Source organism: Lontra canadensis, unplaced genomic scaffold, assembly GCF_010015895.1.
Source record: "Lontra canadensis isolate GAN:19392208 unplaced genomic scaffold, GSC_riverotter_1.0 scaffold60, whole genome shotgun sequence".
NCBI classification, from domain to species: domain Eukaryota; kingdom Metazoa; phylum Chordata; class Mammalia; order Carnivora; family Mustelidae; genus Lontra; species Lontra canadensis.
Window position 1 is genome coordinate 3,887,473 of NW_022631054.1, and position 27,366 is coordinate 3,914,838.

Genomic DNA, 27,366 nt, shown 5'->3' on the forward strand with positions numbered 1-27,366 from the left:
TGCTTCCTGGTCCCTTCAGGGACTGGGGTGTACAGGGTACCCAGAGTGTTGCCTTCCTCTAGGGAGATGCATGGGGCCAAGCTAGGCTGGGTGGAAGGAATAGCAGCCTTGCCCTGGAGGGTTCTGAAGAAGCTGAGGGCTACTCCTGGAGGCCCGGGGGAATGTGCCTTTGGCCCAGGTGGGCCGTCCCCACAGCCTCATACCCTCCTGACCACTTGCCTGTCTGCTTTTCTGCCTTCCTCGCTCTGCCCGCCCTGCCCTCCCTGCGCACCAGCCAGTCTGTAGGTGTTCCCAGCCACCTGCTTTCCGGTTGTACTGGCTGGCACCTCTGCATATCTGTCACTCGCTGGCCTGGCTTGCATCCCATCTCTCTACCTGCTGATTTCCTCCCTGTCTGCCAGCCTATGACTGACCTGCTGCCTGTCCACCTGCCCACTGGCTAGCTGCCTCTCTGCTCTCCTGTCAGCCTGTGAGACTAGAGATTTGTCACCTTGGGAGGCACAGAGAGTGATCCTAGGATGAAACTCAGGAAAGACAGATCTTTTTTATTTTTTAAATTTTTAAAAATATATTTATTTATTTGACAGAGAGAGAGAGAGAGAGAACACAAGCAGGGGAAGCAGCAGAGGGAGAGGGAGAAGGAGGCTCTCCGCGGAGCAGGTTGCCCAATGCAGGGCTTAATCCTAGGACCCTGGGATCACGACCTGAGCCGAAGGCAGATGCTTAACCCACTGAGCCACCCAGGCGCCCCAAGACAGGTCTTTTTTAATGAAACAAGTTAAGACAGGTCTTTGATGGGAGTTCAGGGGGCTGAGGGATCCAGGGCCTCTAGGAGGGCTCTCAGGGGGGCTGGCATATTCAGGGCCCAATGCAAAACCCTACTCTGCTCCCTTCCTCTGTGGTCAAGCTGGGGGTCTGTTCCTGACACTAGGGCTCCCCACTGAGGGGTTCAGGGGCTGACTAGGTCTTAGATGGAGGGAAGAAGGCAACCCATTCATGGCCTCCTTGGACCTGCCCAGTCCTCTGAATACTCCTCAGGCCCGGGGACAGCTGCTGGGAAGAAGCCACAGTGACATTTATAGAATGAACAATAAATGGATATTGAGTGCCTTCCTGGCACCTGGTACTTGGTTGGCTACGTGCTACGTGCGCTTCACCTTCAGATCCTCCCAGTGACCCTATGCAGTTTGTAACGGGACTGGGACTCCATCTAACGCGGAGGGCAGCAAGGCTCAGGTGAAGCCTGTCTGTGTGGTCACGTGGCTTTACGGGGCGGGGCCTAGATTTGAACCTTTGAGCCTCTGCTCCCAACCAATCTTCCACTGGGCCGTTCTAGGTCACGGTTCCCCACCCAGTCAGACCCAAAGCTGCCTTTTCATGATACTCTGTATGGATCCTTTAATGCTCCTGAAGTGAAATTAATGCTAATATGCCCACCTCCATGTCTGATTAAAAATATAAAGAAAGAAAAGGTAACAGATATGGTCGAAGTGGTCACTTGCTTGGAACGTGACAGCTCCGAGTGCAGACTGGTGTTGGGACATTGTGGTCATGACCGTTTTGGAAATGGCGAGGAGCTCTTGGTAAAGTTCTGAACGACACGGAGTACAGATTCCCTCCACTTCACACGGTCGTTGCATTTCCCGAAGGTTCCATGTACATTATGTGTCCACCAGTCCTTTGTGTTTATGTATAAAAGGGAGATAGATTCTTGGCTCTGGTCACTGTAAACATGTTTTCACTCACGTCATGCAGGATGTAGAATCTGCCTTCCTTGTGGGGCTGTCTCTGGCTCCCACCCTCTGCCAGCGGCACCCTCATCATTCTGATGAACCCTCCCACATGGACATGCACAAAAGAAGCCTGCCCTCTGGGGCGTCTGGGTGGCTCAGTGGGTTAAGCTGCTGCCTTCGGCTCAGGTCATGATCTCAGGGTCCTGGGATCGAGCCCCGCATCGGGCTCTCTGCTCAGCAGGGAGCCTGCTTCCTCCTCTCTCTCTGCCTGCTTGTGATCTCTGTCAAATAAATAAATTAAATCTTAAAAAAAAAAAAAAAGCCTGCCCTCATCTGAGTAGGGAAGGCAGATAGGATCAATAATCAGACATATGGTATCCTACGAGGCTGTGGTAAGCACAATGAAGAAACATAAAGTGGAAACCTTAAGGGGTTAGAGAACGCCAGGTGTTCACGGACAGCCTCTCTGAGGTGACATTTTGAGCAGAGGGAAGTCAGGGAGGCAGCCATGCAAATATCTAGGGGAAGAGCCTTCCAGAAATAATAGCCCACGCAATGGCCTTGAGGTGGAAGCCTGCTTGGCTCCCTTAGGATCAGCAAGGAGCCCAGTGTGCCTGGCACGGGGAGTGAGGAGGGGTGAGGGGCCCACAAGCTAGAGAGGAGGCCAGGTGCAGAGCCTGGTTTGTGGACCTTTCCAAGCCACAGACCGACCTCTGGATGTTATCCCGCATGGGACAGAAGCCATCAGAGGTGTGTAAGCAGGAGAGGGACAAAACCCGGCTTGTAACAGGCTCATTAACAGGCTCATTCTGGCTGCCACGTGGCCCCTGGGTGTTTGTAGGGGAAGATGGGAGTAGGGAGGCCAGGAAGCAAGAGTGGAGCGCTCAGGGTGGTCGCAGGGAGCTGTGTGAACGGTCAGATGCTGCCTGGCCAGGGACAGGATCAGCAGTGGGTTGGACATGGGGCGGGAGGGAGCCGGGGGTGGGCAAGAAGTCGGGACAAGCTTGGCTCTGAAGCCTGAGTGACTGGGCCGAGACTCCATTTCCTCCCTTCCCCACTTCAGAGAGCTGGGCAGCTCCAGTGCGGCTTCTCTGAAACGGCTCTCCCTGAGGCCGCTGGAGGCCCGGAGGCAGCTAAAACGGGTAGAAACTTCTCAGTTCCTGTTCGACTTCTCAGGAGCACGGGAGGCTGTTGATCCCCAAACCCCCCACCCCCCACCTTTCTACTTTCCCCTTCCATAGCTTCCGGGGCTCAGGATAAAAACTGAAGAGCGATCTGACCCGTTGAGGTCACGAGACTAAGCGTTCTGGTGTGTGCCGCATGCACAGCCCGACCTAGGCGTAGACCCGGCTGGGCCCCTGCCCTCGGATGGCTGCTTTCGTGTGGGTGACCGGTAAGGCTGACCCATGCATGTGCCCGGGAGTCACCTGGGCACAGAAGGGAGGCCGATCGGGTGTGGGGACCGGGAGGAGGCGGGCGTGGCGATGAGTCCCAGGCACCGCAGCGGGTAGAGCCAGAGCGCTGGGAGCGAGGGCACCCAGGACAGCTCCGCAGATGACAGATGGGTCAAAGCGTGTGTAGACATAGGAGTGACCAGGGAGGTGGGGGCCGCTTGGCCACTGGGTCGGGGTGGTGTGAAGGTCGGGGCGAGGGGCCAGGGTGGTGCTGAAAGCCGCAGAGCCCCAGGGCCGCCTCACTCTTGCCGTGTGCACACTTGCCTGCGGAGAGGCTCCTGTGCAGGAGCTCTCTGCTCCTTCTGTGACCTGGGGCTGTGTGTGGGCTCCCACTCCCGTGAGTGGGTGTGTCAGGGTACCGTGGGGTGCTGAGGGAGGGGCCGGCCTACTTTCATCTTCACTGCTCCAGTGCTCCAGCCGAAATGTCTAAATTTAGACAAATGAAGGAAGGAAAGAAGAAAGGAAGGAAGGAAGCCCTTTGGCTTCCTATGGAGGGGAATGAGGGTGGTGACCAGTGCAGGAAAAGGCCTGCCTGGCCCTTCTTACCTCAGCTGCCCTGAATGGGCGTGGGGACACAGGGGCAGTCTCTGTCCGGCCAGGATCTTTGACCCCCAAACGGGGGTTTGGCAGGGAGAGAAGACTGATACTCGGCTGGCCAGCTGCAGCCGCTCTCGGACACCTCCTGCCTGCCCCTGGGGCACTCAGGGGTGCGGGGTGCACTAATGGGTCTTCAGGAGAATGTCCGGTAGCTCTGTCCGCCCCCCACCCCCACCAAGGCAGTGGGGTGGCGTTGGGCTGTGGGGTGGGGGGCTGTCAGAGGGGGCAGAGCCGAGAGCTGCGGGAAACCTGCCTTGGTTGGCAGGGGCAGGAGAGACGGAGACACGGAGACACACAGAACAGCAGGCCACACTGGCTCCAGGTCAGGAAGTTTTATTGCTGACATGCAGGAAGAGTCCCCATGTAGTACAAAAATATGTCTTTATACAAACTTTTTTGTGACTTTTTCTGTTTTGTTTCTTTACAACAGGACCTCTCAGTGTGTGACACCCAGTGAGGCAGGCCCAACCTCCTCTCATTTGCTTTGCCACGATCTTAATCAGACTCAGGGGCTGACCTTGGAGGGCCCAGCCTGTCTGATAAGGCTCTGCAGACCCCCGAGGGTATTGCTTTGAAAAGGAGGAGAAAGCCCACCCGTGGCAAGCAAGCCCAGAGAGTCCTGGCAGGCTGCTGGACAGGTACGCAGCCGAGACCCTCATGGGAGGACAGTCACAGGGGCTGGGAGCCCTAGGCCAGACTGCATTTCTACTCCCTTGGGAGACTTCTTTTTGAAATAAATATAGAAAAGAGGACATCCCCCGCCTCCACAGCACGGCACCCTGGCTCTCCGTGGCTGGCCACCAATAGAGACAGAGTCTGGTGCTCAAGAGGACTAAGTGCTGGGCTCAGGCGGGCTCCCACAGACCCACTGAGGCAGAGGCATGAGGCGCCCAAGTGCTGGGATGGGGGCATGGGGAGGAGGGGGCATGGGCGGCCCTGCTACTGCTGGCAAGAGGTGGCCCCATTTTTTCCAGATGGGGAAACTGAGGCACAAGGAGGTTTGGGAACTTGCCCAAGTCACTCACAGTGAGTCAGCTTTTGGGGAGGGGGCAGCTCACACTCTGGGAAACAAGGTCACACAGGCCTCGGTCACCTCCCCACTGGGGAGCAAAAACAGGAAGGGCCTGAGGGCCCAGGGCTGCCTGGAGGGGAACACTCAGCCTTTCCAGGGGGGCCAGGGGGGATAGGCCAGAGGAAGGGTCTTTGCTTGGCACTGGGCAAGGCCAAGTCCAGTGAGGGAGAGTGGGAGGGAAGGGCATTCTGGTGAGAACAGTGTTTCTGGCAAGACGGGCATCCACTTCAAAATCTAGGCTCAAAAAGGGCAGCAGGGCTGTTCTCAAGCCAGACAGGCCCCCCCAGTCCCTACAGCTCTCCCCACAAGCCCCACAGCCCCGATGAAGGGCTCTGGTCAGGGTCTGCTGGAGAGACCCATGTCCAGTATGAGGCAAAAACAGCAGGGGAGATGCCCCCACCACTCTGTGAACACAGAGGGGTGTGGGGAGCAACAGGGCATGTGAGCAGGGCCCACCTGTGCACGGTTGGCCCAGCGACCCCTCCTCACCCGACCACCAGGCACCCCTTCTGCATCTGTGTCAGAGTCACCTTGGTACCACGGTGTGGGGCGCCGAAAGAAACCAGGCTTAATGCGAGGGTACACAGCACCTCAGAGAAGCTACAGAGTGGGAGAAGGAGAACCAAGTCTAGAGAGGCCTCCCCATCACCAGAAACAGGAGGGACTGGTGGGCTGGAGGTGGAGGGGCCGGCAAGAAGGGGCTTCTGAGCCTGGGGGCCAGGAGGGGGCCCATCTGTGGGCAGTGGACTCCCTGCCGTCCAGCCAGGTCGGCGGGGGCGGGGGTGGGGAGTGGCCACTGGCCGAGCCACCTAGAGATGGGAGAGAAGTTGGTTTCAGTACAAAAATAAATATATCTGAATTCTGCTTAAGATGAGGTGAAGTTTTCCAAAGCTTGGACTGAGGGGCCTGGGGTCAGAAGGGGAAGGACGGACACAGACTGGGAGGGGGCCGGGGAGGGCCGTGGCAGGGGTGGGTGTTCATTCTGGGAGCCAGCAGCCGAGCTGGAGTTCAGCTTATCTGTCCTTGGGGGGTGGGGGGCAGCTGCCCTGGGCCAGTTGGCCGGGCTCCCTCCTCCTCCCTCTCACTCAGTCAGGAGACAGCAGGGTTGAAGAGCCAGAGGTAGATTAAAACGTCATGATTAAAAGCAGATTAGTTATCTAGGCTTCTCAGATTAAAAAAACCAAACAATCAAGCGATCATTCCCAAGGTAGCTTTGTGGTACGTCTGCTGAGCCCATGTGTGACCTGCGCTGTCCCTGCCCATCCCCGTCGCAGCCGGTCGGGGGAGAGTCCGGGCCGCGGGCTGGGGGCCAGGAAGAGAGGGTGGGGGGGCGGCGCCCTGGCCAGGGGCTACTTGCGCAGGTAGCGCTGTGCCAGGATGGCCGCGTCCAGGGGGTTCATGGGCTGCGCGTCGTGGCCCAGCCGCCGCACGGGGGGCACGCTGCCGAACTGCCGCTTGGGCCCCCAGCTCCGGGCCTCGTGTATGGAGCTCTTCTCCTCGGCCAGCAGCAGCTGCTGCCGCATGTAGTTCTCAAACTCGTACTGGGAGCACTCCTCTGTCACCTTCGCCTTGGGAGAGACAGACACAGGGGGCGGGGGGCGGGAGGAGAGGGGGAGAGAGAGCGAGAGAGGAGGTGGGGTTGGAGAAGAGAGCAGGGAACCTGTGTCAGGTGACCTGGCTCCAGGGGCTGCCCTGGATGTTGGGCAGCCCTCCTGTCAGCCTGGACCTTGCCTGCTGCCTGGCCTGGGGTCGCTCTAGCTGAAGCACAGGCCTGGGATCTGAGTGGATCCCACTGCACGCTCCTTTCCTAACCCACTGACCTTGGGGGAGGTTGCATGACCTTGGAAGCCTTGGCTTCCTGAACTGTGAAGAGGGGCAGTCATCTCCCCTCAGAGCTGCTCTCGAGAGCCCTGGGGGTGGTGCAGCCCAGGCAGAGAGCAGCGCCCTGGAGTGGCAGGTCCCCGCGCTCACCATCACAGGGCGGATCAGGGCTCTGCACTCAGATTTAGGGTCTGAGCTGTGTGACCGGGAAAATCGCCATACCTCTCTGAATCTCTGTCTCCTTTTGTGAACAGAGGAGAACACGGCCACCCAGGCCTGTGGTGCAGAGTAACAGATGCACAGTGGGTGGCACCTAGGAAAGGGAGGTCTCAAGGGCGCGGAGGCTCTGCGGAGGTCCCAAGGCGCCTCCTCCTGCTCCCACCTGCCCAGTACTGGCTGTGGAACTCTGAGGCCAGGGGATGAGGGGCAGGGCCAGGGAGGGAAGGTCCTCCTGGCATCCGAACCAGGGCTCTGCTCTGTTCACCTAGCCTTGCCCTCCAGGGGGCACCCTAAGATCACCTGCCAGCTGCGGCCTGGGGCCCAAGTCAGCCCCCACCCCAGGCCCAGCACTTTCTCCAGTGCAGCGAGCAGGAAATGAGAGAAAACTGGGAGAAAATGAATCATCTGGAAAAGGAAGAGCAGAGAGGCTGAGAGAGACCCAGTGAGTCAGAGGTAGAGCAGTATGGCTGTGCAAAGGGCCAGGCCAGGGCAGGGCCAGGGCTCAGGCAGAAAGAGGAAGCTGAGAGAGGGCCAGGGCGGGCCCCTGCTTCCACGGCCCCACAGCCCAGGAGGCAAGGCACACCCCAGGCAGCTCCGACCTAGGGGGCCCTGCAGCCTGCTGGGAGCTGTCACCTCTGTCCCCCGGTCCTGCCTGCCGTCCCCGGACACTGGTCCCTTGGGACTGGGTGACGACAGATCTGACCACCTCAACTCACCTCCTGGGAGCTGTCTGCGTTGCTCATCTGGTCATCGATGTCAGGAACCACTTGCAAAGGCCCGCTCAGCGACGACAGGGACTGCCTGCGGGAAGGCAGACGAGTCGGGCTGCTTCCTCAGGTCTGGCCCACGGGAGCCCCACAGCTTGGCTGGACTCAACAGATGGGGCTGGGTCCCAGCTCAACCCTCTCTTGACATGAATGACTGTCTCCCAAGCCTTGGCTTTCTTATCTGATCATGGGGACATTTCTACCTCACAGGCTGTGGTGGAAAATCAGTGAGGTAATTAATGTCAATCCCAGAGTCGGCATCAACCAGCACTCGGGATGCTCCACCCCGAGCTCTGGGAGCGCCCTGCCCATCTCGCCCGTGGGACAATCTGGAAATCGGACTCTGGCTGGCATAGAAACAGGCCCGCCCTCAGGCTACTTGTCTGGGTGGGAGGGGCAGGGCCTCAGCTGGGCTCCTGCCCACTTACCATGATGCGATGATGGCACTGAGGGCCTCTAGGACGTCCGCAGCAGCGAGGCGCTGCTGGGGGTCGAGGACCAGCAGTTTCCGGATGAGACACACGGTGTTCTCGGACACACGCCCGTCCCTGATGCGGGACAAGGAGAGGGCTCAGGTGGCGCAGGCTGGGCCGGCTCGCTCCAACCCACTGCCCCACCCCAGGGAGTGCCACTCACTCAGGGATGGTGTACTCCGCGGCCTTGATCTTGCGGAAGAGCTCCTGGGGGATGCTGTCGTAGAAGGGGAACTGGCCGTACAGCATGGTGAAGAGCACCACGCCCAGGGCCCACATGTCGCTCGGCTTGCCCCGGTACGGCCGGCCTGCAGGGCACACAGACACATGCACACTCAGCCCAGGCCGGGGGAAGGGTTAGGCCCTGGGCTTCCCTCGGCTTCCCAGCCATGTGCCTGACCCTGCCCACGGGGCCCACCCCCACCCCCCCGCACTTTCAGGAGGACGCCCCACCTCGGAGTGACACCGAGGTGAAGGGACTATACTTGGCCTTGTGCAGGCCACCCCCCTGATTACCAGCCTTGCTCTGCCAGACTACAAATTCATGGGGGCTGGGCCTGGGTCTACAGCCCCGGCAAGCAGCTCATGGAGCAGGTGGCCAGGAACGCATGCGTGGAACAATGAGCTAACCGTCTCTGGACCCGTTGGGCACTTCTGCCCCAATCCCTAGCCCCTCACCCCAGAGCACCTCGCCCCGTCTGCGAGGATCCCCTACCCTGTTTACTTCCTATCTCCCCCACAAGGAGGTAAGCTCTAATGCAGGCACCTCCCTGCTTGGCACACGGCCGAGCCCAGGTGCCCAGCACGGACTCCAGTATTTGCTAGAGGAGTGAGTATCTGTGATTGTGAACTCTCCGTGCTGTTTCCCTCCCTGCAGAGCAGAAGGGAGAGAGCATTTAAGCGAGCGCCAAGCACCACGCTGTGACAGCCCTGGAAGAGATGCTTTCATTTCATTACGTCTCCACCAAACTCCGGGAATTAGAGATCTTCTCTTTTTCCAAAATGAGGCACAGGGATGTCACTTGTCCCACACCACATGGTTGATGGGGAAGCCCTGCTCCTCCCACTCTCAGGGCAGGCCGTCACCCACCATCCGTGCTAGAGCTCCTCTGGCGCGCCGGCCACAGCCTGGCCTGTTCCCGAAAACACAGGACAGCACGTCAAGCCTTTCGAAATCTTCCGCCTGCCCTGTCCCTGGGACAGCAGGCTCAGCAGCAGCCCAGATCCCAGAATGGGACTCAGCGCCCCATGCGCGTGGGAGAGCTGCTGCTGGGCACCAGGCAGTGCCTGGACAACTGGGATCCTTCCTATGGGTCTTGAAGCCATGTGGGTGGCGACAGACGCCTTTGGGGTAAGGGATGCTGGTTCTGGAGCGGGGGGGCTCTCCAGGCCCACGGAAGGTCAAGCAGCATAACCAGGTGCATGGAAGTATCCTTACAGACCTTGGCCTGTGCCTCCAGAAGGTACCATGGGCCTCTGTGACCTAGCCTATTACTTCGTCTGTGAAATGGGGCCAGGACGCTGACCTCACACGGCTGCTTGGGAAGTGAGCTGCTTTCTGCCCTGGCTGGTGCAGTAGGCGATTTTGTGGAGATGAGCCTCTGCTACGCTTTCTCCAAGGCTGAGTCACCCTGGCCCTTTTCCAACCCCCAGTGCCAAAGAGCAGCGTGGGTGACTTTGTGCAGCTGACCCCAGGGCGACCCTGTTGCCCCGGACCCTGCTCCGCCACGTGGGGTCATCACCAGTGTCTGCTGGGCCACGACTCTTAGTGGCGGCAGCTGTGGGTGGTTCCTGGCCCGGGACAGAACCAGGGGCCAAGGCAGCCTGGGCTCCCTCAGCTTGAGCCCCAGGACTTCTGCCCTGACCCAGATGGGAGCTGGAGAGGCTCTTCCAGCAGACAAGCCACCCCAGGAGCTCTGCCCGTGTAGGAGACCTTTCCCTGAGCTTTGGCTTCTGAGGGGACAGAACTTCAAGGCTTCTTTTCCATAATGATAACCCAGCTAACGTTTACTGGATATCCAGCCAGCAGGTTCAAGGCCTTCTTTAACCCCACAGGACCTCAGGAAGCAGGGACTGCTATTACCTCTGCTTTACAGATGTGAAACTTGGGGCCCAGAGAAGTCAGTAACTTTTTCAGGGTGACACAGTTATTAACCAGACTATGAGCTCTATGCGGTCAAGGTCAGGTTTGCCTTTCCACAGCTCCAGGCCGGATGCCCGAGGCTGTGCTTGGAACACAGAGTGAGCCAAGTGGCAGACCTCGCCTCAGAGCCTGCACGGCGGGACCTGTCATTATCATCCTGCGTCAACCTCTTCACCGTGGGGGGGCGGGCAGCAGTGCATCCCGCTCGTAACCTGGGGGGCAACTGGGGCTCAGAGAAGGGGGATGAAGGTCAGAATGAGACTTGCATTTCTACTCTCTGGATCTAGGACTCTCTCGGAAGCAATGGGTTTGCCTGTTTCATCCTCTAAGGCCGGCCTGAAGCTGGAGGAGCCAGAGTGGGGCCCACCTGGGGGCACGCACAGCTACGGGTCCCACCTCGCGGGCCTGCACTGAGGCAGGAGCCTGGTGCAACGTCCTGGCTCTGTCACACAGAGGGATGCTTTGGGGAATCTCATGGAGGCTGTCGGGGCTAGGCCAGTCCCTGGGAAGTGGGGGGTGCAGCCCCGGCTCCTGGCTCCCTCTAGTAGAGGCCACGGGGACTCCAATGCAAACTTCAAGGTCCTGGGAGGTGGCAGCATGGCCAGGGAGAGGCCCGGCCCTGGCACAAAAGCACTGGCCGGGGGAGACCTCCGAGGTGTGGTCACACTCCGGCCAGTTACGGCAGCCTGTTCCTCGCATGCATGTGCTGCCCGGGGAGAGGCGGGTCTGTCGCTGTGCGCGGGGGTGCAGGAGTGTGTGCCGGGGATGGTGGCCCTGGAGGCACCCTGAAACCTCCATGTGGAAGGGGTGAGCAGACGTGAAGCCCTCGGTTCCTGAAGGACCAGGACGGAAAGACCCAATTTGGCAAAGGACACTGGGAAAGGAGAGAGAGTCCCAGGGAACATGGGCTTGGGCAGGAGGCCGGCCGGGGCACGAGCCGCAGTTCTCCCATCTACTGTTCGTACGACAGAGGGACCTCGAAACTTTACCTCGCAGGGTAGCTGTGTGGTCTGGAGCAGATGATGTGGTCACGCACGCCACACAGGGCCCGGCACTGAGCCATAGGATCAGTGGGTACTCAGGGTGTAACTGGCTTTTTTATTTTGTGTGCTGGCTGTTCCGGCCCCACTAGAAAGTCAGCTCAGTGTTCATGGAAGCGGGGATGTCTGCGTGCCTGTTCACGGCTGTATCCAAAGTGTCTAGAACAGGGCCTTCTGCATGGTAGGCCCTTGGTAAAGTCAGGCCGGAGGGAGGGAGGGAGGGAGCACCCGGCGGAGGAAGGAAGGAGCTAATGAAGGAACAGCAGGAGGGGAGAGGACAGCAGGAGGGAGAGGTGTCCTTGTCAAGGTGGCAGAGCCGGTGAAGACCTGCTCAGGGCTTCCTCTCGCACTTCAAACAAGTGATGACCTCCCTGGGGCTTCCCTCAGGCCTTGCTGGTCTGGCCGCTGCCCACTTCTCTGGCCTCACCTTGAACCAGGCTCCCCGTCTGAGCAGCAGCCACAGCTGGCTATGCGGCCTTGGCCCAGTCACTTCCCCTCCAGTCCTTATCTGTCCTGGCAATCACAGCTCAAAGGTCACTTCCTCAAGGAAGTCCTTCAAGTGCCCATCATTCACATGCACAGAAATAATCTCAGAAGCATTAACCCAGCACCGGGCTGAGGATCCCCATCTTCCTCTCCACATGACCCCATATTCTGTACAGACGGACAGTCCTGGTCTGGACCACCGCCACAGCTCCAGCACCTGGGCCAGGGCTCCCCCCACCCCAGCACACGCTCTGCTGAAGGAAGGAGCCTCCATGAAGCCCGGAGGGGCGTCGCCCTTGGGGCCGCTGCCTGGCACCACGCACGTACCGCTGAGCACATCTGGGCTGATGTAGGCAGGGCTCCCCCTCTGGTCCTTCAGCAGGTCCCCCTCGCTCACGAGATGCTTCCCGAGGCAGAAGTTGGTGATGGTTATCCGATGCGTTCTGGGAGCAGGAGGCAGAGAATGAACAAACGTTGTGTCTGTACCCATGGGCACCAGCTGCCCCCGCCCCAGCCCAGGGAGCAAAGGAATCACACCCACATCATTTCTGCTCCCCGGGCCCCGGTGCCTTCCCCCGTGGCTGCCTGAATGGTGCCATCATGGGCACTGACGCTGGCCATGCCCCCTTGCTTGCCACCTGCTCTGCTGTCCCCTCAGCACCTGGGCTCGGAGAACTGAGTCACTCCGACCCAGGGAGTGCTCCAGAAGGGCTCCCCGGAAACTGCCATCCGGGCTGAGCCTCGGGGCCAAGGCTTAGGACTCAGGATGACAAACCACCTCATAGAACATCAACATCTGGAATGACGAGATCGGTTTGACTCCCTCATTTACACAGAGTGAAAAGGACGTTCAGCAAGGCTCTGAAGTCCATCTATGGGGGCCACTTTTGTCCCCCTCGGCTGATCCATAGGGTCATCACCGTCAATCAGCGTCACTGTCAATCAGCGTCCCAAATAGTACAAAAAAAATGAATGCTCACAGAGACTTAACAGGTGCAGCCCGTGGCTGATGGGTCTGACGGGGACTGTTTGTATTTGCCCCTCACGAAAGCCTAGGAGGGAGACTTCCCCCCTGCCCCCGTTTCCCGGGTGATGCAGTGAAGGTACAGAGAAACGAAGGAACTCGCTCAGGGTCCTACAGCTAGTGAGCAGGACCAAGTCAGGGTCTACCTGACACCGGAGCCTGCGCTCTGGACGGATACCGACTGGTACTGTCGGGGGCACTGGCAGTGCCCGGCCCCCGAATTTCTCTTCAGTTCCAGCAAAGCTAACTCAGCCCTTGTCTTGTGCTTTGGACTCTTCTCTGACCTGGAAAACCACAGCCTCCCTCATCTGAGAGTCATGGGGGAGAGCGGCTTAGGGTTTGGGTCCTTTAAGGAAGCTCACAGGGTGCACAAGTGGAAGAGGCCCTGGAGGACACGTTACTCCACACCTGGGCGGTGGGGGTGGGCAGGCTCCTCCACGAGGCCCCGTCAGGGAGAGCCAGTGAGGCAGGGTGCCTCTCTACCCACAGAGGCAGGGGTCACCCGCCCTGCTCCTTGTCATCTGGCTGGGCAGAGAAGCAGGCGGATGGCAGGAAGGGCAGCCCGGTGAGCCTCCCACTGCCTCTCACTGGCTGAGCCTCCAGGACGAAGAGGGGTCGGCTCTCTGAGGTACAGGGTGTATGGGGCTGAGTGTGGAATTCCCCAGGAGCTGTGACCGACAGGCTCTGTGAGCCCTTAGCTATCTCGGGGAATTCTGCTGGCAAAGGGCTTGGTACAAAACAAAGGTTAGTTTGTCCTCTGCATTCCAAATGGAAACCTCGACTCTCTCTGCATACAGGCCTGCCCTGTCAGATGCCACAGAAATCTGCCTGGTGGCCCCCAGGGCAGCTAAGGTCTGACGGTGCAGGCAAAGGGTCTGGCCAAGGATACCATGTCAGAAGTGGATCGCTCCAGCTCTGAGCCTCCACACCACAGCCCTAAATGTGGGACTGTGCATCCCCAAGGCCCATGGTCCGTCCCCCACCTCAGATGGCTGCCACGGCTGGTGGTGTGTCTTGCACGGGTGCCCTGAGGCATGAGACACTGGGAGAGGACCGCTCAGGGCAGGGTCCGGGGGGCTCAGGAGTTGGGTTTCCAGGTCCCAGGCCCAGCTCCGCCATTCCCTGGCTGTGTGACCGTGGGTGCCTCATTTAATCTCTTATTAAACCTGTTTCCTCATCTGTCAAACGGAGGATATTAGCACCCAATTCCCAGGACTGTGTAAGGATGTGACAAGAAGATAACCCCAGGGAAGGCACAGAGCCGGGGGCCTGGCAACTAGGAACTAACTGCTAACGGCTGTCTTGGGTTATCCTCTCCTCCTCAGACGGTGGGCACAGCTGGCTGGGGCTGGTAATGGGAGAGCCCAGGAAAGACCTCATCTGAGGCAGCATGCGAGGGGAGCCATGCTGTGGCCACGGGCCTCGGAGCAAGCAGGCCAGCTGGACCCGAGCTAGGCTGGGGGGCTCTCGGACACTGTGTGTGGCTGGGCGGTGGGCGGCAGGGACGAACTGGCCCACACTGCCGGGGATCCTGGAGGCGATCCCACAGGAAACCACATGGTCAGCCCCGAGACCTCCTGAAGCTTGGCCGTGCGCCCCTGCCCTGCCACTACCACCCAAGTAGGTGGGTGGTACCCAGCTCCCTGGGAGCCCCAGACCGCCCCCCCCAAGGCTCATTCCAGCAGCAAGGGCAGTAGGGGTGAAGGGAGGCAGCTCTGCGTCAGCAGGATCCGCTGGGCCTGAGTCACTCTTCAGTTATGGCCCTTTGGGCTGCCCGCGTTTTTCTCCTTTTCTAGGAACTTGATGTGCAACTTGCTTACCCAAAAAGAAAGGAGGAAGGAGAAAGAACCCACGGCAGACCTCATATAACCGCAAAAGGGTATTTCAGGTTTCAACCCTTGCCTTTTCTCCCAAGCAGGGTGAACTCATGACAGCTGTCCCGCAAACACTTCTCCCTGCTTCCTCCCCTGGGGCCACTCCGTTCTGCGAGGGACAGAGGCGGCCTCCCGCAGACTCTGCAGCTGGAGTCAGGGCCCAGCCCGGCGGCCAGGCGGGGCTGGATCTCCTCCAGGTCAGCCTTCCAACTCTGCCCAGGTGCAAGCGAGAAGGGAGGGATGTGCCTGCAGACACCACGATGCAGGGTGTGGTGTTCGTACTTGGTCCTTCGGTGCTGGGCACCGCGGCACACTGCCCCCTCCCAGAGCACCATGAGTTAAGCGAGAGAGGTGGCCAGAACTGCCATCGGTCCCAAAACACCAAAAAGGGCATCATCAGATGAGAGGCAATACAGCCAAGACAAAGGGTCCGAGGGAGGTCCTGGGGCTCCTCAGTCTGAGGAAAACATACAGGGGCGCACACGCACATACAGACAGACACACACACACGGAGGAGCTGGTATAGCCCCACGGCCAGTACTCAAAAGAGGCTGGGCTTCCCAACTACATTCCTGTGACAGAAGTGGCTCGGTAAAGTTGGGGGGAGCAGAAGCTGGGAGCAGACCCTCCACGGACACACAGAGGCCTGGAGCACTTCTGTGGCCGGTGGTGCAGGAGTCCACATGTGTGCTCCCATGGGCACCCTTGGGCCGCAGAGAGCCAGTGTAGAGCTGCAGGGAAGGCCGCAGAGGACACGGGCTCCGCAGCCAGATGCACTTAGGTGGTCCAAAGATAAGCCCCTCTGTGCGTGCAGCGAGCCTGACGTCCAGAGCAGGACGGTACTAGGTACTAGGCCAGCGTCCCACAGAAGACCAGGACAGCAAGGCTTCGGAAGACCACATGCTCTCCGGGGTGGGGCCAGGGCCCCCCTGCGCTCACCGCGGGCGCCCTCACCAGCCACTCAACCCCCAGCAGGCCTCATCTCCCAGGGAAGTGAGCCACGGTCCGTCGAGTACAGTCCCGGGAGACAGTTCCACGTCTCAGGCCCATCTCTGCAGGGAGGCTTAACCACCTGCACTTCCACAGGTGAGGAAACAGAAGCTCGGAAAAGTGTCTGCTACCACAGCAGCCTCTCACTACACGGATCAGTCAACCAACCAAAACATGATCAAACGAACTCCCATCGTCTCGCGGGGAATGCAGAGGCAGTGCTGGGCTGTGACCCAGGTGACCCCAAGCTTCTCCAGCCTTCTGACTCGGCCCGTCCGAGGTTCCAGCAGCCCTGGAACTTCGGCTCCCTTCCCTCCTCCCTGAGGAGCATGACAGGGTCAGGTTTTCATGGCTTCACTTTCTCTAGCTGGCCAATCTTTACTCATCCTTTAGGGAACTGACTCAGACGGCCAGAGTCTCTGCCCTCCTCCCGGGGCCCCCAGTCAGTGCTCTCGGGAAGGTGGCCCATTGCACGGTGACGCCAGGAGACCGCCTGTGGCATCAGGGCTGGATGGTGGCAGCAGAAAGGCGGTGACCTCCCCATGGCATTGGCAAGGGGGGGCGGGGGGGATTTGGTCCACCCATGCCCTTCCCCAGGGGCCTATCTCCCTGCAGCTTTTCCTCCTGTGACTGCTGTGGCTCCGGCCACTTCCCAGGGACAGCAGGCACCCTCCTGAGTAGGTGACCAAGTGCCTGCTATTTGTGAGCCCCCTGACCCACTTCAACACCTGGAGGTGAGGGGGTGGCAAGGGTGAGAGGTCGAGGGAGGGCAGGAGAGGCAGCAGACCCGTCCCAGCCCTGTACTTCCACAGTCGTGGTGGTGCCTGCCGGCAGTCCTGGACCCCTGTGAGGCTGGGGCCTCTCCACCTGGACGGGAGGGTGACAGCTTGTGGCCCAGGCCTTGAGTGATCTCTCTCCGCCATTGATGGACCAAGGTGCTAGTGTGAGCTGCCCAGACCCCCTCTAAGATCGAGGCACCTTTTCCCTGCTGCAGAGAGTGATGGCTTCTGATCGCTTGTAGCTGCATCCTTTTCCAGAAAGCCCCTGAGCCAAAGGAAGCTGCCCCAGCTATGGCTAGCCCACCTTGCCCTGGGCACAGGCTGCATTCTGAGGCTGGTCGCAGAGGGCATCCAGGGCCATGCACCCCCCCTGCCTCGGAAGGGACATCTGAAGGGCACCCTGGCTCTCGAGTTTTCCAGGCTGAGGCCCTGCCATGACTGCACCACAGCTCGGCTTCTTCCTGTCCAATCCTGCCCTTTGCCCTGAGAGCTCTTCCTAAGGAAACCTTCTGCACACACACCTCAGAGTCTATTTCCTGGGAATCCGACCTACAACGAGGCCTCTTTTTGCTCATCTGTCATTCCTTCACTCGTTTTCCATTTTTTACAGTCATTTATTGAGCACCCACTAGACCCACGAAATGAATGGCCCAAGGAGGATCTCTGGATCCTTCCCCGAGCTCCCTTTCTGTGGCCGGTGGCCTTTAAGACTCCCCTTCTTGGGGCGCCTGGGTGGCTCAGTGGGTTAAAGCCTCTGACTTCAGCTTAGGTCATGATCCCGGGGTCCTGGGATCAAGCCCCGCATCGGGCTCTCTGCTCAGGAGGGATCCTGCTTCCCCCTCCCTCTCTACCTGCTTCTCTGCCTACTTGTAATCTCTGTCAAATAAATAAATAAAATCTTAAAAAAACAAAATTTAGGAAAAAAAAAAGACTCCCCTTCTTTTTTTCCTTTTTCTTCCTCTTTTTCTAAGTAGGCTCCATGCCCAGTGAGGAGCTGAATGTGGAACTTGAACTCACGACCCTGAGATCAAAACCTGAGCTGAGAGCAAGTTGGACGCTCAACCGACAGAGCCACCCAGGTGCCCCTAAGGCTCCTTCCTTCGAAGCAAGCACCATATCCCCATGTGGCAAGAGGCAGAAGCGGGCATCCCAGCCCAGAGCCCCTGGGATTCCTGGGGGAAGTGGGCTGTTGTGAGTCAGAGACTGGGGGGCACTGGAGGGCACTGGGTAGCTGCAGCATGTAGCCCGTGCCAGCCGCAAGGTCACATCCTGACGGAGAAGGCTCTTACCTCTTATTGAGCACCATGTTCCCAAGCTTCAGGTCTCTGTGCACAATGTTTTTCTGGAAAAGCAACAGGCATGTGGCTTGGACCATGAAGGACGGAGGCAGGGTTGGGCCTGGCCTATAAGATGTGGGCTCTCCAGGAGTTCGACGGGGGCAGGAAAAAGCCCTAGGACACGTTTCTTTAGGCTCATGCCTTGATTTGTCAGCCAAGGACAGATCAGCACTGTTCTAAGGCCTCATCAACCCTGGGCAGGGATGGGGTAATATGTGAACCCAGGCAGTCTCTCTCCTGCTGGGGGCGGTTTCCCCGGCTCTCTCCCCACAGGGCAGCAGCCAAGGGGAAAACCACTCCTCACCACCTCCAGTAAACATCCTGCTGAGAAAAACACTAACATCGGCCTGCAGCTGCGGTCAGGGGGCGCTCTCTCACAGCTCTGGGGACGGAGTAGCGCAGGCAGAAGGTGTGTGCCTGGAAGAGGCCCAGGTTCTCTTCACTGTACCTTGGGGTGCCTGACACCCCATCTCTAGGGAAAGCTCAGAGACAGACTGCGGCTGCGAAAGGGGATCTCACCGTCGTCCCCTCTGCCGGGAGACTACAGGCTAGCCTCTCAACAGACACTGGGCTCTGCTGGGCTGCTGGGCAGCGCCTCCCCAGGTACACGAGCTGAGGCCTGCAGCCACGTGCCTCACTGGCCACACAGGTCCTCTAGCCACCTTCCCTGCGGACATTCCAGCTGCAGAGCACGCCTGGGGGCTGGGGGTCGGGGAGGGGGGACGACCCAGAGCCACTTCCACGGAGCAGAAGCAAGAAGGATGGCCTCCTGTGGCAGTGGGGCCTGGAGGCTTCTCAGCCGCCGGGAACACAGGCCATGCCGGCTAGAGGAGGCGGCACCAGCAGTGGGGCGGGGGGGGGGGGGGGGGATTTGGGAGTGGTCGGGGTGCGAGCCTCACCTGGTGCAGGGCTTCCACGACACGCACCACGTCATAAAAGATGACCACGGTCTCCCGCTCGCTGAGCCTCTTCTCCTTGATGACGTAGTGCTGCAGGTTGATGAGGTCGGCGGTCTTGTCGCTGAAGTCGTGCGCACAGAGGCAATCCAGGACGAGGCAGATGCGCTTCCTCATCTTCTTCACCACTCGGCTGGATTCCGTGTCCTCGACGACTTCACAGGTGCGGTCCTGGGAGGCAAGAGGGCAGACCAGGGCTTGGCTGTGGGCCTGCAGGTCAAGGGCTGGGGCTCAGGGACCCTCCTCTGGAGCCAGAGACACACACCAACGTGGGAGCCTGCACGAGCGACACCCTGAGGCCTGGGTGGCCAGGACCGGGGCTGCCGTTAAAGGCTCCGTGCTCTGATCCCAGTGTAAGGGGTTCAGATCAGGGCTTAGCCTGTAGTGCCAAAGGGACCTCCGGGTCCAGGGTACAGGCAGCGGACCTGGGGCCCCAGGACATCCCCTCTCTGTGGCACTCCCAGAGGCTCCAGCTGTGACCGAGGCCAGAGACGGTGGAAGCGAGGTGTTCCGTGTGTCTGACACAACTGATTTCACGCGGAAGCCGGACTCCAGGCAGCCAAGGAATAGTGGGTAAGGTGGGGTTCAGGCCCCAGCTCCCGCTCCCTCCGGCTGTGGGCCATGGGGCAGTTTACCTCACTTCTCCAAGTCTCTGGTCAAAGGGAGCTGGCACCCTCCCTCACAGGTTGCTCAGGGAATCTGGCAGCCCGCACCAGTGCTCAGGAGGTGGGTCTGCAAAAGCACGTGGTGGTAAGTGCCAGGCTCATTTTCCTTGCCAAAAAGATGGTTTCTTTTCTTTTCTCTTTTCTTTTCAAGCATTTTCTACAGCCAGCATGGGGCTTGAACTTAGAACCCTGAAATCGAGAGCTGCACGCTCTACCGATGAGCCAGCTTGGGGAGATGCTCCGTGTCAGCCGTGCAGACCGAAGCTGGCCTCTGGGGACCCCCTGGGGACTGAGTAGCTCTGTCCCTCCTTCCGAGCGTGACCACGCCTCTCGTTCCCTCTTCCCCAGGGGCCCGGCGTGGCTGGTACACAGGTGACTCTGGACATGCTTCTCACCACCAGGTGTTATCATCCCAGAGGACACAAAGCAGGGCCAAGCTCTGGCAGCTGTCAGAGACGAAGCCCTGAAGACTCACGATCACCCTCAGTTTGGTTTCACGTGGACAGGAAACAGGGATTTTCAGAGTTGCCTCTAACTGCACATGTAAGAATGAAGACTTTGGTAGGGTGCACAGGGCAGAGCGGCCCCTTCCCTTTATTTTATCCAAGAACTCAAGCAGACGAGGAAGTAACCACCGTGTGTACAGGGACAGCCTGGGCTGCACACACGCCTGCTCACCCTCCTGACCGCCTCACGAGGCAAGTGTCCATCACCACCTCCATTTTACAGATGAGGAACCCGAGGTGTAGGGACTGGAAGTGAGTTGCCCAAAGGTCACACAACCAGATTCCAGAGCCGCAGGCTCCAAACCCTCCATGCCTCCCTGCCTCACATCACTTCTCGAGTACCAGGTCCATCTGGCCAGAGTGGCCCTGGCCAGCGCGTCCAGCCGAGGGCCCTGCAGAAGTTCTGCTGGGGGCCTGAGCAGGAGGCCTCCCAGGCATTCTGAAACCGGCCTTCTCATTTCTGGAGACACGATTTCGGTTTGGCCCTGAGGAGAGCTCTTTCCAGGGTACAAGCTACTCACGAGTACCTTCCCTAAGGGACCCGGAACATCTGAGCACAGGGGCTCAGGGATATTTGCTCAACTAAGCTGCGATGCCTGGGCAGGTGAAAGGACTGTCAGTACCACAACAGCTGCAGGATCCACAGGTGGCCCACAAGGCTCGGCCCTCCTCGTTGCCCCCCTTCCACCCCAGCCTAGAAAATTCCTGGCACGACACAATAGGAAAGAGCCCCGGTGTCTTTAAATGACTTCATGCTTTCCTCCCTTCTCGGAGAAGTGGCGCTCCAAAGAAAGGGGCATTCCCGCTGGGCATGAGCCTCACAGCAGGGGTGCAGGCCAGAGCCTGACCTCCAGCCCACCCCACCCGGGAAGTTCTGGCGCTCCCAGCACGCAGGGGTCCCAGGCGGTCATGTGGGCAAGCTGCTCCAAGTATAGATGTGGCCCCAGCAGGGGGCAGCCCCAGGAGCCAGCCATCAGGGGTGGGGGGGCGGGGAGGGGAGACAGGCAGCCCCTCTGCCACTCACCTGGAAGAGCCCGTGGTGGTGAACCACGCCGTCCTGCGTGTGGAGGAGGGAAAGCAGAGAGTACTCGGTGTGCAACAGCATCTTGCCTTGCCTTTCCTCTTGGCTTTCTATTCCTTGGTCCCCCCTCTCCTCAAGGGTAAGGATCTTTAGGAAGGCACACACACAAAAAGACCAAAAACCCAAAAACAAACCTTACTTTACAAAGCAGAGTGACCGGAGCAGGCGGTACAGGGGGCTCACAGTTGGGCCCGCAGCACCTGTACGCACGCTCCCACAGGCACGTACGACATGCGAGGGCTTTCTCAGTTGGATGGCAGCGTGAGTCCTGCTCTGAGTGCGCTCCTGCCATCAGGCCTACTCTGAGTGAGACAGCGTGAGCCGGACCGCTTCCCGGGAAGAAACAGTGCTACTCTTGTTCACAAGTGGTGTGGGTGTGAAGGTGGGGAAGAGGGGGAGAGCCGGCTGGTAGGGCAGCCCCTGGGGCCCCAGCTTCCCCCGCCCCGGGTGTCTCACTCACCTTCAGCTGATAGAAGTCATCTGTGCCGTCTTTCCTCGCCAAACACTGCACAATGCTTGGCACTGGGGAGTTGCCCAGACGGGGACCTACAGCACAGAGAGCCTCGGGCTTACTCTTCTGAAGCCCTGTCTCTTGTGGCACCGTGTGGCCTTTCTGCAGTTCACAGTCACTGAGCAACTGCCACCCCCCCAACCCCCGCTGCCAGTCTCCTGGTGGAGAGTTCTCAGACTCCCCCAACAATGGAGCACATGCGCATGTGCCTGAGGTACACCTGGCTTTTACAGGCCCGGCTTGCAAAAGGAGGGGTTCTTAGCTGTGGGGGTGTGCAGGAACCTCCGAGGAGTGGGTGTTAAATGCAGAGACCCCAGCAGCCACCTGGAGCCTCTGAATCAGCATCTCCAGGCTGAGGAACTACCACTTTGAGAGTTTCCCAGGTTGTCTGGGGTGGCTGCCTGGCCCAGTTGGAGTCCAGGTTTAGGGCACTTCTGTACTCCTGCAGACACTGCTCACTGTCCCTTGCCAGCATCCTGACTGATGCCTTTTTTTTTTTAAGATTTTATTTATTTGACAGAGAGGGACACAGAGAGGGAGGGAACATAAGCAGGGCGAGTGGGAGAGGAGAGGCAGGCTTCCCGCTGATTAGAGAGCCCGATGTGGGGCTTGATCTGAGGACCCTGGAATCATGACCTGGGCCGAAGGCAGACACTTAAGGACTGAGCCACCTAGGTGACCCACAGTGTCACTGCTCTAACATACAGTCGAAACTTCTCCTCGGGAGTGAGCCCAAATATCACTTCCTCCTATGGAACCTTCCCTGTATACACTCCCTGTAACCCGTCCCACTCTCGCATCGTCTTGTTTACTTACTTCAAGGCACTTACTGCCCTGCTTGTAATCTTGTGTGTTGTTTACTCTGTTTCTTTTTCCAACTAGAATGTTAAGCTCTGTGAGGGCAGGAACCCGCCTGCCCTGTTCACTGCTGCACCCCAGCACCCAGCCCAGGCCCAGCCCATGGCAGGCTCTGGAAATGAGTGCCCAGTGACTGGGGCTGGAACTGTCCTGAGCCCACAGCCTGAGACGCCACCCCAAAGCAAAACCCACACCTAGTCTCTGGTGTCCTCAAGAGCCCACTTAACCCCTGCAACCCCAAGCACCACAACTCCAATTTGTTGGGCCTCTAACATCACACAGAAAGGCCCTGGTGCTCTTCTGGACCACTGGGCACACCCAATTCTGCAGGACTCTGTACAAATTTTACCAGAAACCTGGAGGGCTATACCAGACACCTTGTGGAATGAACTGTGCCCTCCAAGAATGGTCGAGGAAGTGCCTTGGATGATGGGCCTCGGGTTCTGATGCAGCTTGTGTGGCTCCTGTGTGCGGCATGGGGTAGGGGGGTGAATGGGGTGCTCTGGGGGAAGAGACAGTCTAGCTCTCAGCTGGAGCTGATCGAAGGCTGGTGAGGCTACAACAAAAATGACAACCTGGGTACAGCTTGACCTGAGGCTCTATCCGATCTTCCACTGCACAAAGGGGCTGCGCTTAGAGCCGCAAGGCTAGGGCCCCGAATGTGCACTGTGGTGGGTGTGGCACTCCGCCCTGCATAGCCCAGGGTGGGATTGCGGCTGCGCCTGCCCCTCCTCCTACACCCCTGCCCCCGCACCCGCACCCCCAGCCCACCCCATGGTCAGAGGCTTACCCAGGATGAACGGTCCAGCTCTCTTTGCATTATTTCCGGAAATGCCACCTCCAAGAGCCTTCGCCCTGGCAGACGTTTCCCCAGCTCCTCTGTCCGATGCTCTCCGCTTCATTCTCAGCTCTAGACAAGACAGAGAAGAGCCCTTCTCACTGAGCAAGTCAGCGAGTTTCCTCACGCGAACCCAGCCTGCGAGTCTCCGAGTTGAGGAAGCGTCACACAGCTGCTGCTGCTGTTCCCGCTGCTGCTGCTGCCGCCGCTGCCACCTCCTCCCCCTCCCGGAGGAGCATCGAAGGTTCCCGGTGACAAAGAACCACAGCTCCTTCTCTTGGCATTGATCAGGGGCTCAAGGTGGATATCATTCCAGGCAGCAAAAACTGGCTACGGAAGCGAGCAGCTAGCCTGCCTCAAGGGGGCCAGTCAAACGCAGAGAGGAGGGCACTGGCTTTGTGCAGATGCTAACTGGGGTCCCCGAGAGACCACCCCAGAGACAAAGAGAAGAGATGGCCCAGAAGCAGCTGTTCCCAAAGTGAGGCCTTCCCCACAAATACCTGCAGCCAAGTGGCCTGAGGTGCTGAATCCTGGGTCCCCCCTGCACCCCTTCTCGTCTGACCTCTGGGGCATGGTGGGGAGGGGGTCTGGGGGACTCTCATGCCCACCACGTGTGAGGATGGTTGCCCTGGGGATCTCCTCTCTCAAACTCCCCTGACTCTCAGGTCCTCTCTGATGGAAAAACACCCAAAGTTGTCAATGGCAGGGATCTACTTTCTCTTCTTTGTCCCATTTTCAATTTTTTAAAAAAAATTACTTTTAAGGAAAACATATATTGTGCATTTAAGGGCCAAATGAAAGGATGCTGGTGGAGGTCATGATCTACCTGGAAATCCCTGTCTCCTCCAGGGTTAAGATGAAAGATGGACCCAGGAACCAGACTCTAGAATATGACCTCTGGATGTGGATTAAATAAGACAAGAGAGTTATTTGCTCCTTTCAGCTGCTGACAGTTAACAGTTCAGGGAGGCACTGTTCTGGACAAGGGGCAAGGAGAGAGGGTAGAGAGAGCAGAGGCCACAGGGATGCCCAGGAAGGCCAGTTGCCCAGCCCTGAGGAGGGGCCCTTGGCCCTCAGGCAGCTCAGGGAAAACTTCCCTGCAGAGGTGATACTGGATGAGCCGGGCAAAGGGCAAGGTCATTCTAGGCAGAGCGACCCGAGTGAGCAAACCCACATGGGTAAGAAATGGCACAGAAGCAACAAGCTCCAAGGACTTTGTGTTGCCACAGTATAGAGCATGAAGCAAGGGGTGAGAGGTGACCCAGAGGGAGGGACAAGGGCCAGATCTGGGGGACCTAATGGCCAAGTTAGGAGTGTAGCCTTTATCCTTCCGTGAAAGGCTTGGGGACACTGAACCCTAAACTTCCATAATTTTTTCTTCATACACAATTAGCATTCCCTGCAGAAACATTAGAAAACACAGATATGCAAAAATAAGAACACAAGGTACCCATAATCTCAGCATCCAGATGTAGTCACTGCTAACACTCGAGTGGACTTTCCTGTCTGCTCACGTGAGCACGCTTCTAGTTTCATTATTACCAACATTTGGACCACACTGTGGTACCACTTTGTAAGCTTCCTTTTCTCCCACCTAAAATACATGATGAAGGTGAATCTTACAGTAGGTGAAATATATCTCAGGAAAGCTGTAAAAAAAAAAAATCAGTAACATCCCTACATGACAGTATCCTGCAGCATCACTTGAACTATCTACACAGTCTCTCTAGTAAGAACAGGGGCGCCTGGTTGGCTCAGTCAGTTAAGCGTCTGCCTTCAGCTCAGGTCATGATCCTGGGGTCCTGGGAGTCTGCTTTTCCCTCTGCTTGCTGCTCCCCCTGCTTGTGCCTGCACATGCACTCTCGCTCGCTCGCTCTCTCTCTGACAAATAAATAAATAAATAAATAAATAAAATCTTAAAAAAAAAAAAAAAAGTTTAAATGCTTATGTAGGCTGTTATTCCTGGAAGGCTGCCCCTTTCTATTCTAAGAGAGGTGCATAGTCACTAGTTAGCTTAAGTCTTCATGTGCTGCCTTTCCTGCCCTTATTCTATACCCCAGGAGACGGACTCCGGCAAGGAAGTGGAAAGCAGGGGAGACGGCCTGGCATACCTCTAGTCCAATCTACCAGGCCTGCCTCTCATCAAGCCCCAATTTGTTTGCAGAGCTGTGCCACTGAGGCACAGACCCACGATTTCACACTGAGAGTAAGCAGGATCATGTAACTCAGTAGGCCTTGACAGGCCCCAGATGGAGCAGAAGCCACAGTCAGGCTCGGCCATGCCTTCTGCCAAAGAGGCTTATGGCGGAAACAGATTCAAAGTCATTCACACAAAAGCAGGGAAGAATGAAACTGCTTCTAGAAAAGTCTTAAAAAGCTGGGCAATAATGTGTCTGGAGCAGCGTTCCCACTTTTCGCCTAACTTCTATACATCCTTCTCAATTTAAGTATCACTTCCTCAGAGGGGCGCCTGGGTGGCTCAGTCATTAGGCTTCTGCCTTCAGCTCAGGTCATGATCCCAGCGTCCTGGGATTAAACCTCCCATGGGCTCCCTGCTCAGCGGGAAGCCTGCTTCTCCCTCTCCCTCTCCTTGTGTTCTCTCTCTCCCTGTGCCTCTCTCTGTCAAATAAATAAATAAAATCTATAAAGAAAGAAAGAAAGAAAGAAAGAAAGAAAGAAAGAAAGAGAAGCCTTCCCTGTTATCTCCCCCATCAATGGGTCCCAGTTACTCTATCATGGAATTTCCATTCATAGCATTTTCCGTATCTTGTGATTATGCATGTATTTGTGTGTTTATTTTTTTAAAGATTTTATTTATTTGTCAGAGAAAGAGAGCGAGAATGCACACATGCAGGAGAGCAAGCACAAGCAGGGAGAACAAGAGGCACAAGCAGGATCCCTACTGGGCAAGGAGCCTGATGTAGGGCTCGATCCCAGGACCCTGGGATCATGACCTGAGCCGAAGGCAGATGCTTAACCACTGCCAGGCATCCTTATGTGTGTGTTTATATGCTTACTGTCTTTCCCCACCACTAGACTAAAAATTCTACAAGGAAAAAAAAAAAAAAACTACGTGTGTGTATGAAACCACTGCACCCCCAACTCCTGCTCCCACAGATTCTCTAGGAATGGCTGGACGCTTCCCCTCCAGTTGGTGGTGATGGTTGTCACGGGGTCAGCAGCCCTGTGCGGGAGCTGCTCCCGCCCCAGGAGGGAAGCTGGCCTCGCTTCCATGCTACCCTCAGTCGCCATCTTCCCTGCAGCACTAAGGCCCCCTCTCTGGCTGGTTCCCTAGAGAGCACCACGGAGGCGCCACCGTATCTGCATCTGCGTAGACGCTGCTGGGACGCCTCCGCGCAGGCACGGTCTAGACAACAGTTTGTCGGGAGCAGCTGCCGCACAGACAATGAGGGGGCTCAGCCTGACCCCACCCTCCCCACTCAGGATTCAGCTCAAGCACATGGCTTGGGAACTGCTCCAAAATGCAGGCTGACAGAAGGATGGGAGCAGACGGGCAGGGAGAGGGAAAAGATGCTGGCAGGGGAAGCGGGAGCAAGGCTGTTTCCCTTCCTGAATATCCATTCCTGCCACCCAGGGCCAGCGGAGCAAAGGAAGCGGTGTGAAGAGGAGGCCCAGAAAATAGGAAGCTGCCTCGGGCTCGCTAGAGGGGTCAGCAAAGACAAAGCTCCGAGGACGGATCCTCCTGTCTCCCACCCCCTACGGAGGCACAGGGAGGATGTGCCCCCCAATCATCCTGATGGGCCCCCTTCCAGAGACGCACCTGCAAATGGCCACTGATGCTCCCATGGGAGATGCTGCTTTAAGGGATCCCGGCTTCACGGTGAGATCTCTGAGGTGCAAGGTGTGGCTACCTTGGTCTAGAAGGACTTGGGGCCAGGCCCCTCCAAAGACATTGGTCCTTAGGCTGGAGTGAAGGGCCCGGGCCCAGTCTGGCTAAGGGACAGCCATTTGCCTGGGTGTTTCCTGGGCCTGCTGCTCAGCTCTCCAGGAACTCAGCCGTCCTGGCTTAAAAGTCTCTAGAGCTTTAAATCTGTCAACTTTAAAAGTGCTACCCTCCTAAGTTAGCACCAGTTCCCTTAGAACCTGCCCTCACTAGGAAGCAAAGTGAGGCAACAGTGGTG

General features: G+C 58.1%; 1 protein-coding gene across 3 annotated transcripts in view; it reads right to left on the reverse strand.

The window, feature by feature from the left end:
* Positions 1 to 4,101: 4,101 nt before the first annotated feature.
* The window catches only part of STK40 (serine/threonine kinase 40), a 40,282-nt gene continuing 17,017 nt past the window's right edge, over positions 4,102 to 27,366 (reverse strand). For 2 of the 3 annotated variants that reach the window (XM_032877270.1, XM_032877269.1), the window contains exons 2-11: positions 23,177 to 23,296; positions 21,478 to 21,563; positions 20,961 to 21,104; positions 18,709 to 18,936; positions 17,762 to 17,814; positions 12,133 to 12,248; positions 8,300 to 8,444; positions 8,092 to 8,211; positions 7,613 to 7,697; positions 4,102 to 6,424 (exon numbers count right to left, since the gene is read on the reverse strand). In XM_032877270.1, the coding sequence (XP_032733161.1) occupies positions 6,206 to 6,424; positions 7,613 to 7,697; positions 8,092 to 8,211; positions 8,300 to 8,444; positions 12,133 to 12,248; positions 17,762 to 17,814; positions 18,709 to 18,936; positions 20,961 to 21,104; positions 21,478 to 21,563; positions 23,177 to 23,288 (1,308 nt within the window). In that variant the 5' untranslated portion in view covers positions 23,289 to 23,296 and the 3' untranslated portion in view covers positions 4,102 to 6,205. The remainder of the gene's footprint in view (positions 6,425 to 7,612; positions 7,698 to 8,091; positions 8,212 to 8,299; positions 8,445 to 12,132; positions 12,249 to 17,761; positions 17,815 to 18,708; positions 18,937 to 20,960; positions 21,105 to 21,477; positions 21,564 to 23,176; positions 23,297 to 27,366) is intronic. The other variant, XM_032877271.1, reaches the window with a different exon arrangement.